Source organism: Camellia sinensis, chromosome 9, assembly GCF_055761805.1.
Source record: "Camellia sinensis isolate YWXY chromosome 9, ASM5576180v1, whole genome shotgun sequence".
In the NCBI taxonomy this organism is placed as follows: Eukaryota; Viridiplantae; Streptophyta; class Magnoliopsida; order Ericales; family Theaceae; genus Camellia; species Camellia sinensis.
Window position 1 is genome coordinate 6038164 of NC_138969.1, and position 13107 is coordinate 6051270.

General features: G+C 31.6%; 1 protein-coding gene across 1 annotated transcript in view; it reads right to left on the reverse strand.

The window, feature by feature from the left end:
- The window catches only part of LOC145799220 (polygalacturonase QRT3-like), a 31675-nt gene extending 20692 nt beyond the window's left edge, over nucleotides 1-10983 (reverse strand). Inside the window, exons 1-2 of the mRNA XM_082888754.1 lie at nucleotides 10864-10983; nucleotides 2746-2973 (exon numbers count right to left, since the gene is read on the reverse strand). Coding sequence (XP_082744880.1) covers nucleotides 2746-2973; nucleotides 10864-10983 — 348 coding nt within the window. The remainder of the gene's footprint in view (nucleotides 1-2745; nucleotides 2974-10863) is intronic.
- Nucleotides 10984-13107: the final 2124 nt, after the last annotated feature.

Here is a 13107-nt window from a genome sequence, read left to right on the forward strand (position 1 = left end):
TAAGACATTACCTATAACTTGGGCTGTATGCCCTCCTGCTCCTCTAGTTTCTTTTCTTACTTCTGATGTACCCAATTTGCCTCTTTAATTGAAAGCTTAGGTGTTCAAAAAAAAAGAAAAAGTGTTTAAGAAGGAGAGAAGAGAGAGAAAAAGTAATTGATTGATAGGTAAGAGAGATAAAGTGATTTTGGAAATTATTTTGGAAAATTTACAAACCAAACAAATTTTTTTAGAATTTTTTTCCCAAAATTACTCTACAAATCTAAACCAAATATATCTTATAATTTTTCAAATCTCAGAGAGTGTATTTGTAATTTATCCAAAATATTTAAAAAAAAGAATTAGGTCACCGATGTCTCTTAGGCTGAGCAACAATCCTCTTGATTGACACCCTGTCTGGATCCCATCTTCGAAAAAAAAAAAATCCTGTTTGGATAAATTATTATATTTTTACATTATCATATTTAGATGAATAAAAAAATAAAAATGTGACATAGAAAATAAAGGGGATTTTCTTCCTTTGCATTTTAATGGACCATTGTCATATTATGAAGAATTCATAATTAATCAAATTTATTTATCACCAAATTTTATCATTTTGCTGATAAATGAAACATATAAAATAATAGAATTATTTTTCTCATTCTTTTTCATATAACTTGTAAATTAAATATCGAAAAAAGAGTTATCTTTCTCTTTACTTTTATTTATTTATTATTATTTCTCTTCAAATCAATAACCTTATAATTTGATGGCTAATTCATTTACACTCCGTTTGGACGAGGTGATTTAGTCAAATCACTAGCCATCAAATTAATTCATTTTTTTTATCCAAACATTTTACATGATTAAGGATCTGTTTCATTTATCAGCAAAAGTGTTGAGATTTTGTGAAAAATAGATTTAATTAATTATGAATTTTTCATAATACAAAAATTGTCTATTAAATTGCAAAGGACGAAAATCCCCTTTATTTTCTGTGTCACATAATTTACTTTTTTATATTCATCTAAATATGATAATATAAAATACAATCAATTTATTTATTTATTTATTTTTTTCACGATCCAAACAGGATGTTAAATTCAGAGGATTGTGGCTCTGCCCAAGTGACATTGCGATCTAACTTTACCAATAATACTCAGGATATAAATTAAATAGACACAATTACAGAAAGTGACAATCATGAGGCCCCACAAATGATGAAATTTTCTGAAATGGTAAGAATGTGTGCGCATGGAGAAGGTTCAATTTCTCTGCTTAAAAAGGAACTAAAATAAAGAGCTGCTCTGGTTTGTTGTCCTCCAAGGAATACTTGAGGTTGACAAAAGGGGACATTTACCAAAACTTTTGAGAATTGTTTGAATATATAAAAACTTTGAGATTGTGTTTTGTATTAATTTATATTTGAAAAGAACAAAATTGGATTTCACAAATATGTCTTCAATTTATGTTGGATACGTTACATTTTAGATGTTTAATAATATGTCTTCAATTTATAATTGTAGTCAAATTTAGAGATTTTTTTTTTTTTTTGAAAATGGAAAATATTATATTAATAAAACAATAATAGTACATCAATATTTGACATAAATTTTTAAATTAGTTTCAAGAAAATTTGAGAAATGAAATATGGCATCCTTTGCTTAGCAAAAAAAACCTAAAACCACTTATCTACCCTTGAGGCTTATATGTTAAACATTTAAAATGTAACGTATCCAACATAAATTGAAGACATATGATTAAACATCTAAAATGTAACGTATCTAACATAAATTGAAGACATATTTGTTTGATAGTGAAATCCAATTCTGTCCTTTTGAAATATAAATTAATACAAAACACAATCTCAAAGCTTTTATATATTCAAACAATTCTCAAAAGTTTTGGTAAATGTCCCCTTTTGTCAACCTCAAGCATTCCTTGGAGGACAACAAACCAGAGCAACTCTTTATTTTAGTCCCTTTTTAAGCAGAGAAATTGAACATTCTCCCTGCGCACACATTCTTACCGTTTCAAAAAATTTCATCATTTGTGGGGCCTCATGATTGTCACTTTCTGTAATTGTGTCTATTTAATTTATATCCTGAGTATTATTGGTAATTTTTTTTCAATAATTAAGTATTTCCATCTCCGGATCAAATCCTCCATCATAATTTTCTTGTAATGATTTTGTTGTGATAATCTAATGATTTAAGTTTTTACCTATACATATGAGTTTATTTTAGGAAAATTTACTCATAAATCCTAGTTTTTGAAAAGTTGAATCATTTAGTCTTAAAAGTTTTCTTATGCTCCATTTAGTCCCATTTATACATCATCATGATGTTCATGATGTAAATGAATCTGATGTTTCATTCTATAATTTCAAAATTTATTGAAATCTGATGAACATTAGATGTGTGAAATCTAATGTTTGAAACATTCATCCTATAATTTCAAACATTATTGAAATCTGATGAACATTAGATGTTTGAAATCTAATGTTCGAAACATTAATATGTGTTTGAAACATTGTAATGGGACCTTTCAGTCTATAAGAAAACTTTTAGGACTAAACTGTGTATAAGTTATTAATTTGGGAGTTATTGGTGCATCCCCATTTTAAACAGATCACCAAAACTCTTTAGATCAATAAGTGCAAAAATAAAATTAAAAAAGGTTTGAAACAAAAGCAAAACGTTTGCGCCATGCGACTCCCAGAGAGAGAGAGAGAGAGAGAGAGAGAGAGAGAGAGAGGGGTACCAGGAAATTGCCAATACCAGAAGGGAACCTTATGGGTTTAGAGATCAAGTAATTGCCACCTTGCAAATCAATGACAACACCACCCAAATCTTTGATTCCAGGCAACAATTCAATCCCATTTTGCACTTGTAAAGCATCCTCCAATACACTCTGTATTGCATCACTGCTATCTTGCGCCCCTGTTGGGTCTGCCCCATACACAATTGGATAGAATACTCTCTCCCTACTCTGTAAAAACAAAAAATGAATATTCTCTAATGAGCCATAAATGTAACCACCGTAAAATAAGGATTAAACAATCCTCTAAAGAGTTAGGCACAGTTTGGTCCATTTTTTGACATGTTTGAAAGGAAAACATTAAAATCATATTTAGGTCTAATGTAGAAATTTTGTTATTTTAGTTAATTTTTTTAATTATTTTAATCTGATTAAAAAAATTGTATTAAAAATGATAATTATTTATTTATTTTTGTAGTTAATTTGATAATTGTGAAAGAAAAAATAAAATAATTATTATTTGAATATGACATTTTATTTTTTTTAACTGTTTTGTCTGTCAATTTAATGTTTCTAAAATTCTTAAACAAAAATGCTAGAGATTCTAAAAATTTTGCCAAATGTTTCACATGGGATCCACATTGTGTGGGTCTCACACCTACGTGAGATATTTGATAAAAATTTTAATAAATTTTTTTAAATCTCTAACATTACTTGGTCTCAAAATGATGTTCCTTTTATAAATTGAATAAGTGTAAATGAGCTGGGTCCTCTCTCTAGTCCAGAGATTGTGTTGGAGAAAATACCAGAAACTAAACTATATTATTGATGAATGATGGAAAGAAAATGAAATACAAATAGATCAGACTGAGGCACGGATATCTCGTTTTCTTTAAGGAGATCAAGCCCACTGCGGTAGGAAGAATCCAAATACCGATGCAGCAATCACAACACTATGACTTGTCCCCTCCAGGATACAACAGCCCGACCACTTATCGTCTGGTTCAGGCCAACTCTGCACAAGATGGTGAACCCAAAGCTCCACCAATAAAACACCCTTCTTTGCTAGTAATCTCTCTTGTATAGAAAATAGTTAATGTCTATAGATAGAAAAGAGTAGACTATATATAGGCCACCAAAAATAATGACCATTAAACAAGAAAATGGTTACACCAAAATAATGACCATTAACCAAGTTCATGAATTCTATTTAACCTCCATTTATGACCAAGAGGTTACCAAAGTAATAAAACCCCATTTATGAAAAAGATAAACCAATAAATAAATATAAGATATTAAAATGGTCCAACAATCCCCCACTCATTTTAATATCAACAAGGATAAAAGAGATTACCAAACAAAGATAGACTAGTATGCATCATGAAGGTGTGCTCTGCATTGAACCTTCATTAGTAAAACAGCAACCTCTACTCCAGAGTCAGTAGTGGTCTCAGACTTGAACTATGACTGCTTAGGGGAAATAAAGTATTACTGCTCACACATAATAATCCAGGTGTTGACATGAGCTTTAATAGCCAGCACATTACGGCCTTGTGCTAATCCCAGTTTTCATGAGCATATTTGAGAATAAGCCTTGTTCCCATAGAAAGCGGCCCCACTTTCATGCTCACATAGGTGAAATCTGTCAAGGATGTTCCTGTAATTTACACACCCCACTCAACAAGAGCTACAGAATTTCATTAAGAGTATAAAAACTCAACCCTCCAACATTACAGGACAAATGCACTTACATCATAGGGATGGATAACAAAATATTAAAGAGTGCATTTTTACAACCACTATATGATTCGTTCTTCCCATTAAACCTAGTTACAGGATCTCTGGTCCCTAGGTTGGGTATCCTCATACATGGTTTTTGATTTTATGGGCTTCAAACCCACCCCCCTCGATGTATTTAAGACCCTATCTCTCGCCAAGGCCTTGGTTAACGGATCTGCAAGATTATCACAAGATCTTACATAATTCATAGTTATGATGCCATTACTCAAATAGGATCTCACATTACTGTGTTTCCTTCTAATAGGTCTGGATTTACCATTATAAAAATGATTGTTCACTCTACCAATAACAACAGTGCTATCACAACGAATTAACACAGGAGGAATTGGTTTTTCCCAAAAAGGAATTTCATGTAACAAATCTCTCAACCAATTCGCTTCCTCACATGCTGAAACTAACGCTATAAGCTCAGCTTCCATTGTAGAATTAGCAATTATCGTCTGTTTTTTAGACTTCCAACACATAGCACCACCACCCAAGGTAAAAATAAAACCCAAGGTAAAGAGAGAATCACCTGACAAAGTGTTCCAATCGGCATCACTATATCCCTCAAGTATCGCAGGATACTTGTTATAAAACAAACCATAATTTTTTGTTCCAAATAAATATCTCATAATTCTTCCCATGGCTAGCCAATGATCTCGACTTGGTTTGCTAGTAAACCTGCTAAGTACTCCAACAGCATATGCAATGTCAGGTCTAGTACAGTCAGTAGTATATCTCAAACTACCAATCATGCTAGCATATTCCTTTTGATTAATCACTTCTTTTTCATTTGTTACAATAGATAATTGTATGCTTCCATCAAAAGGAGTAGCAACATGTTTACAGTCTAGAAAATTATATTTCTTTAAAATTTTCTCAACATAATGCGACTGATCAAGAAAAATGCCATCCTTAGTCTTGGTAATTTTAATTCCCAAAATAAAATTAGCTTCACCAAGATCTTTCATATCAAAGTGGCTATTAAGTATATTTTTAGTCTCATTTATAGAATGCAAATTAGAGCCAAAGATAAGTAGATCATCCACATATAGGCTAATAATCACATGTGCATTCTCACAAGTTTTATAATATATGCACTTATCACATTCATTAGTCTTATAGCTATTCTCAAGCATGAAGGAATCAAATTTCTCATGCCACTGTTTAGGAGCTTGTTTTAAACCATAAAGGGATTTAGTTAGCTTACACACTTTGCTTTCTTGGCCAGGCTCCACAAAGCCTTCAGGTTGGTCCATGTAAATCTCCTCATCTAGATCTCCATTTAAAAATGCTGTTTTTACATCCATTTGATGAATTTTTAAATCATGAATTGCAGCCACTGCAATCAACAGTCTAATGGATGTTACTCTAGTAACCGGAGAAAAAGTATCAAAGAAATCAAGATCAACTTGTTGCTTAAAACCTTTAGCGACAAGCCTCGCTTTATATTTATCTATAGTTCCATCCGGTTTAAGTTTTGTACGAAGGACCCATTTACACCCAATAGTGTTACAACCTGGAGGTAAATCCACTAACTTCCATGTTTTAGTTGAAAGTAGTGAGTCTATCTCATCATTTACAGCCTCTCTCCAGAAAATAGCATCAGGTGATGATAAAGCTTCTTGTACCGTATGAGGAATTTCTTCCACATTGTAAAGATAATAGTCAGGGCCAAAATCTTTTTCAACTCTAGCTCGTTTACTTCTTCTTGGTTGGATTTGAAAATTTTCTTTTTCTTGAAAAACTTGCGAAGGAGTAGAAGAGTTAGGCATAGATAAAATATTTTCAGATATTATTTGACCCCCACTATTTCTAGATTTGAAAGGAAATTTATTTTCATGAAAAATAGCATCACCTGATTCAAAAATAATATTATTTTCCATATCAAAAAATCTATAAGCTGTACTATGCAATGCATACCCAAGAAAAACACAAGTGGTAGCTCGTTCACCCAATTTAGGTCATTTAGGATCTGCAAGCCTCACAAAAGCTAAACAACCCTAAACCCTCAAATAACCTAGATTTGGTTTATGCCCCCGCCACAACTCATAAGGGACAATTTTAGTCTTTTTGTGTGGCACTCTATTTATCACATGGCAAGCTGTCAAAATAGCCTCACCCCAAAAATTTGAGGGAGCACCTAAATCAATAAGCATAGCATTCGTCAAGTCAATTAACGTTCTATTTTTTCTTTCAGCTACGCCATTTGATGAAGGTGAATATGGTGGAGTAGTCTCATGAATAATTCCCAATGACTGAACAAAAGAGTTGAATCCTAGAGATTCATACTCCCGGCCTCTATCACTTCTAATTCTTTTAATCTTTTTACTGAATTGATTTTCCACTTCAAGAAGGAATTCTTTAAATTTTTCAAAAGCATCACTTTTATTTTTTAATAAATATACGTTTGTATATTTTGAAAAATCATCAATAAAAGTGATAAAATATCGGTTACCACCCCGAGTTAAAATTCCTTCAAACTCACACAAATCAGTATGAAATAATTCTAGCAATTCGGTATTTTTTTCAACACTTTTATGAGGCCTCTTGGTAATTTTTGCTTTACTGCAAACTTCACATTTCTCAAAATTTTTTGTCACTTTAGGAATTAATTCTAAACTACTCATGATTCCCACATATTTACTATTTATATGACACAAGCGAGTATGCCAAAAATTAATAGAAGACAGCATGCAAGTGGTGTCATAGTAATAATCATAAAATTAATCAACAAGGCAATTTAAGAGATAAAATTTGGCATTTATACTTATCTGTATTGTAGGAAGTCACATTTGCTTCATGTGCCTCGTAGTCTTCATCATTCATCTCCTCGGTTGGGATTTTGTTTGGTTCCTTCTCAGTAAGAACATATGCAACTTTCAAAAGGCTAAGGTAAAAAAGAACTTTTCATTTCCACCTCTACAATGAACTCCTTTGAACTTAAAAGGCTTGTTGAGATCTCCAATTCCATTATTGATTTTTTCTGGTACTTGTTCCATGTTTGATCTCCTTAAAATTGTTGGAGAAAATACCAAAAACTAAACTATATTATTGATAAATGATGCAAAGAAAATGAGATACAAATAGATCAGGCTGAGGCACGGATATCTCGTTTTCTTTAAGGAGATCAAGCCCACTGCGGTAGGAAGAATCCAAATATCGATGCAGCAGTCACAAAACTATGACTTGTCCCCTCCAGGATACAACAGCCCGACCACTTGTCGTATGGTTCAGGCCAACTCTGCACAAGATGGTGAACCCAAAGCTCCACCAATAAAACACCCTTCTTTACTAGTAATCTCTCTTGTATAGAAAATAGTTGATGTCTATAGATAGAAAAGAGTAGACTATATATAGGCTATAAGGACCTTACAGTTACACCAAAAATAATGACCATTAAACAAGAAAATGGTTACACCAAAATAATGACCATTAACCAAGTTCATGAATTCTATTTAACCTCCATTTATGACCAAGAGGTTACCAAAGTAATAAAACCCAATTTATGAAAAAGATAAACCAATAAATAAATATAAGATATTAAAATGGTCCAACAGATTGCCTGAGGACAGTGAGGCTCACCACCATTCCTTCTATAAATTGAATAAGTGTAAATGAGCTGGGTCCTCTCTCTAGTCCAGAGATTGCCTGAGGACGGTGAGGCTCACCACCCATGGTCGTATTTTGATAATTAATATTTCATTATTCGTTTCTTCTAGTGTGAAATAGAGTGGCTAGTCGATATCTTAACATAGGGGCATATCAATATATTACCAAAAAAAAAAAAAAAAGAAGAAAAAGAAAAAAAAGAGAAGGGTTTATCAGATAATTGTAGTTTATATAATATATCATATTTGACTCAAAAAAGAAAAAAGAAAAAAAAAGAATATAAGTATGTTTTTAAAAATAGATCATTCATTTTTATTTTTTTTTACGACAAACACAATAAATTAAATAGTCTACGAATATTAGATCAACCTAATTTTTTGTGTGGATTATATACACAAAGGACTCTACAAAATAAACGATTTGAATTATTGAAATAACAGTTGTGGTGAGCCTCACGAGTCTGGACAATACCCTTGAATCCAAATTATGCATTATTAAAAAATAAACAGTTTGAATTATCGAAATAAAATTCTTGGTGAATCTCACGAGCGTGAACAACACCCTCGAATTTGGATCATCTATCTTCTATATTAAGTGAAAGTTGGACTTGGTGTCAACCTTCACGCCATGCCACGTGGCAGCTTTATCTAGTCCAAAATAAAAAAATAAATTACATTGACACCCCTTGAAGTTTTTGTTTAATATGAATCTCTCCCTTACATTTGAAAAATTACACTTACCCCTTATTAGATTAAAATGACTATTTGCCCCTTCACCTTTATGCATATAAAATAATAAAATAATGCAGATATTTCGTTCATTTTAAGAAAAATAATAATCGTCTTTTTTGCTTTAACTCACACAAAAAATTGAGTTTTTTATTTTTTATTTATTTTTACTAAATCGTTTTTAATAGGGACACCTTTTCATAAATCCCTTTTCACCTACTTATGTTCCATTTAGTTCACATTATTTTCTTATATTCCAGTAAGTCCTATGAGTGACATAATTACCAAAATACCTTTAATAATATTCACATTTGCAGTGTGAATATTCCGTGATGTGAATATTCACACCATTAATATGAATGTTCACCCCGTCAATGTGAATGTTAACATGTCAATGTGAATGTTCACACTACTAATGTGAATATTCACATTGTAAAATATGAATGTTCACATTATCAAATTACTAACTGTTCAAAAAATATTTGTAAGGGTAGAAATGCCTATAAAAATACCTTAAATATGAGAATTAGGATTTGATAGATCAAATGTTCAAATAATAGGACTTATTGGAATACAAGAATATCTTATGGACTAATTGGAGTACAAATACTTGAAAAATGATTTTCTAATAAATCTCATTTTTTAATATTTTAAGCAATTTTTTTTTTTAGATACACCTAATTTAGATATACTTGAGAAGTATAATATTTTGTGATTTTTTTAAAAAAAATCACCAAATACAAAAAAAAATATAAAAATTTAATACATTATCTTATTTTGTTGTATTCAATGGATTTTTTTTATAAAAAAAAAATTGTACAAATTTTATACTTTTTAAATATATATAGATTAAATTGATCTAATCTAGATATAATGGTGGAAATAAAAATGAAAAATTATATTCATATATAAAATTTTGTACAACAAATATCACCAAAATATTGTGGTAGTGATATTGTTGTAAATATAAATTATGTTTATAGGTGTTTTGTTTTAAAGTGAAAGGTCACTGTTAAGTTATATTATTGTGTTTGAAAATTCAATATAAAATTTATAGTTGTATGTTATCACTCAATAAAAATATGTTCAGGTAGAATTTAATGATGGGGGGTTATAGAATATAGTCATGATGATAAGAAGAAGAAATGGTAGAAAAAAATGGCAAGATTGTCATTTAGAAAATTTTAGGACATGACATCAGCAATCTATGAAGCAATTTGTAATGAGATTACAAATCTCAGGGAGGGAAATGTAATTTTTTAAATGTGAGGAGGATCTGTATTAATAGAAATATCAGGAGTTGTCAATGTAATTTACCCAATAAAAAATTATTATTAAAAAACGTGAACAAACTTTGAATCCAATACTTTGAGTTTTATTAAGAACACTCTTACTATTTAAGTAACATACATATTATTATGATATTAATTAATTAATTAATTAATTTTATTTTTACTTATGTAAATTGTATGCTCATCTCACTAATCCATTGGTACTTTGGTTGTGGATCCATTTATGTGGATTAGCTTAAATTAGGCTAGTAACCGATTACTTCAGAACTTGAGCTCATGAATGCAGTGATAATACTTGAGAGCATCTTTTTCTTCTTTTTTTTGTTAAAAAAAAAAAAAAAAAAACCTACAAGGGAGGCCAATCCTAATGTAAATAACCCCATTTAGGTTTGCAAACCTTGTACAATCTCGGGGCACTGCGTTAGGGTCTATATGACCCGACCTGAGTGACCTCATCTAGATATGTCATACTCAGCAAATAACTTCGTAATGTTTCTTCATGAGCTGGTGAACTTTGGGAGTCCGGATCCTCTCCTTGAGGAACGTCCTTGAGTTCTTGCAGGCAACGGCTCAGATGAGCCGTTGGTCATCCAACGGCTGATATTATAAAAAAAATAAATAAATAAAAAATGTTGTGTTTTCGACTTCCCGCCCAAACAAAACAACAACACAGCTCAAATGAGGGATTCACTTTCACTCTCACACACCACTCTCACTCTCATGCAGCACTCGCCTCCGTCGAACCCATCCTCATCCTCATCGGCGAACCCATCCTCACCGACGGCGAACTCCACCGCTCCAACCTCTACGCTTCGTGAACTCACCATCGGTTGAGCAAAGATCTTTTCTTCACGAACCAGGTTGGTCTTCGAACAAAGATCTTTTGTCTTCCAACGTCTGAGATTGAGATTGAGATTTGGGTTTGGAATTGATATGGACAAGTTAGGGCTTTCAGAATTAGGGATTTTATAATTTCAAAATTAGGGCTTTTTAAAAAAATTAGCGATTTGGGTTTTGAAAAATTAGGAATTTTGGTTTTTGACAAATTAGGGATTAGGGCTTTTAGAAAAATTAGGAATTTCAGAATTAGGAATTAAGGATTCGAATTTCTATTCGAACGGCTAAAAATTTAGGGCTTTTAACGTCTGAATTTTTTTTCAATTTGAGGATGATTTGGTAATATTTTTTGGAGATGATGAGGGTAAAGATGAACCCACAGTTCTAATGTTATGTAATATGAATGTAACCAACCCAGATAATTTAAAGGTAATATGAATCTGATTCTTTGTTGTTGTTGAAAATTTAGTTGTTCTGAGTTTGAATTTAAAGGTCTTTCCTTGCAATTACTGTGTAGGACTAATGTGATTTGCTGTTTCTTTTGTGATCTAGAGAATTTTCTGACCCATACATTTTTACAAATGCATACCTACAAAGTAGGCAGAAAGCAGGGAAAAAAAAAAAAAAAAGAGGGAAAATTGTAAGAAACTAGTAGAAGACAACTTTATTTCAAAAATCAGCTCAAAATCTGATGGAGTATACTATATTTCAAAATAATATATCATCCAACTAGTACTGATAAAACAAGAACATTTTATCTGTGTTACATAGACTCATTTGTGTATCTAAGTCTCAAATTTCATCTAATTCTCATGTCCAATATAACACAGCTGGAGTTCATATTTCTAAAATACTTCTTTTACTTTCTCAATGGTAAATTCACATTTACAAACTAAAATTAAGCATTTTATGTATTAAATGCATGGTTATATAGTAATCAAGAGTACTGATACATACTTGTTGAGTGCTTGTCCAACTAGGCATAACTCATATCTCACACTTAAAAGGTGAGTATCCAACATGTTCACAAATTTTGAAGTCCATGTTACCAAGATTGTAATGTACTGGAACAATGGGATTGGACAAATATTAGTAATAGTAGGTACATGAGTCCAGCCCCTCTATTACTGGAATAGGAGAATTTCCTACAAAATAGTTGGAATTAACTAGATACCTGTGGTATATGTGGTATACAAAGTGTAAAACTCTGTTGAAACTCACTGTTGGTGGCATTTTATTTAGGACCTCTTTTACTTCCCTCATTGTAGCTATGCTTATTGGAGATGATTAGGGTAAAGATGTGAGATATATGTTGGACAATTGCATCTGTTAATAACCATGTTTGCATCTGTTAACATCAGAACCAGTTTGCATCTGTAACAATGTCTTCAAGTTATTCCTATGGGACATATTATTAGAACCAACTTCCATTAGCACCAACTCCCATTAGCCTTCTCCTCATGTATGCAGATTTAAAAAATGACTTCTTCTTCTAACATTAGCGACATGAGATTGGTACCGAGGCTGTGCAATTGTGGAAGAACAGCTACTATACATATTGTAAGAACCAACGAGAACGGAAATGAAGGGCGTTTGTACTTTGTTTGCCCATCGAAATATGTAAGTTGGTAATTCTAGCTATTTTCTTCCTTTATTAGACACATTAATATTTGTCTTATTGAACTAATGTATTCGCATGCATTGCAGAGTAACCCTCCTACTCATCATTGCAATTACTTCAAGTTCGTGTCTGAAGATGATGAAGACGTTACGTCCAGAATCCGTTCCAACAGTACAGCTGCTGCTGGTATAACAATAGAAGACTTGAACGATGTAAGGATGAGGCTTCATGACATGGAAAATGACTATGGTCGAAGGCTGCAAAGGATGGAAAATAATATGAAAATGATAGTGTACTTCATTGTATTTTGTATCATTTTGTACTTTATGATGTAACTTTTCGACTTTATTGTATTTTTGGGAAACTTAATGGAAGTTTGTATCCTTTTAGATTTTATGTACTCCGACTTGTTATCTATTATCTGTTATGGAATGAATTTCGGGGAACATTAAACTTCTTATCTGTTATGGAATGAATGATGGAATTTTGGAAT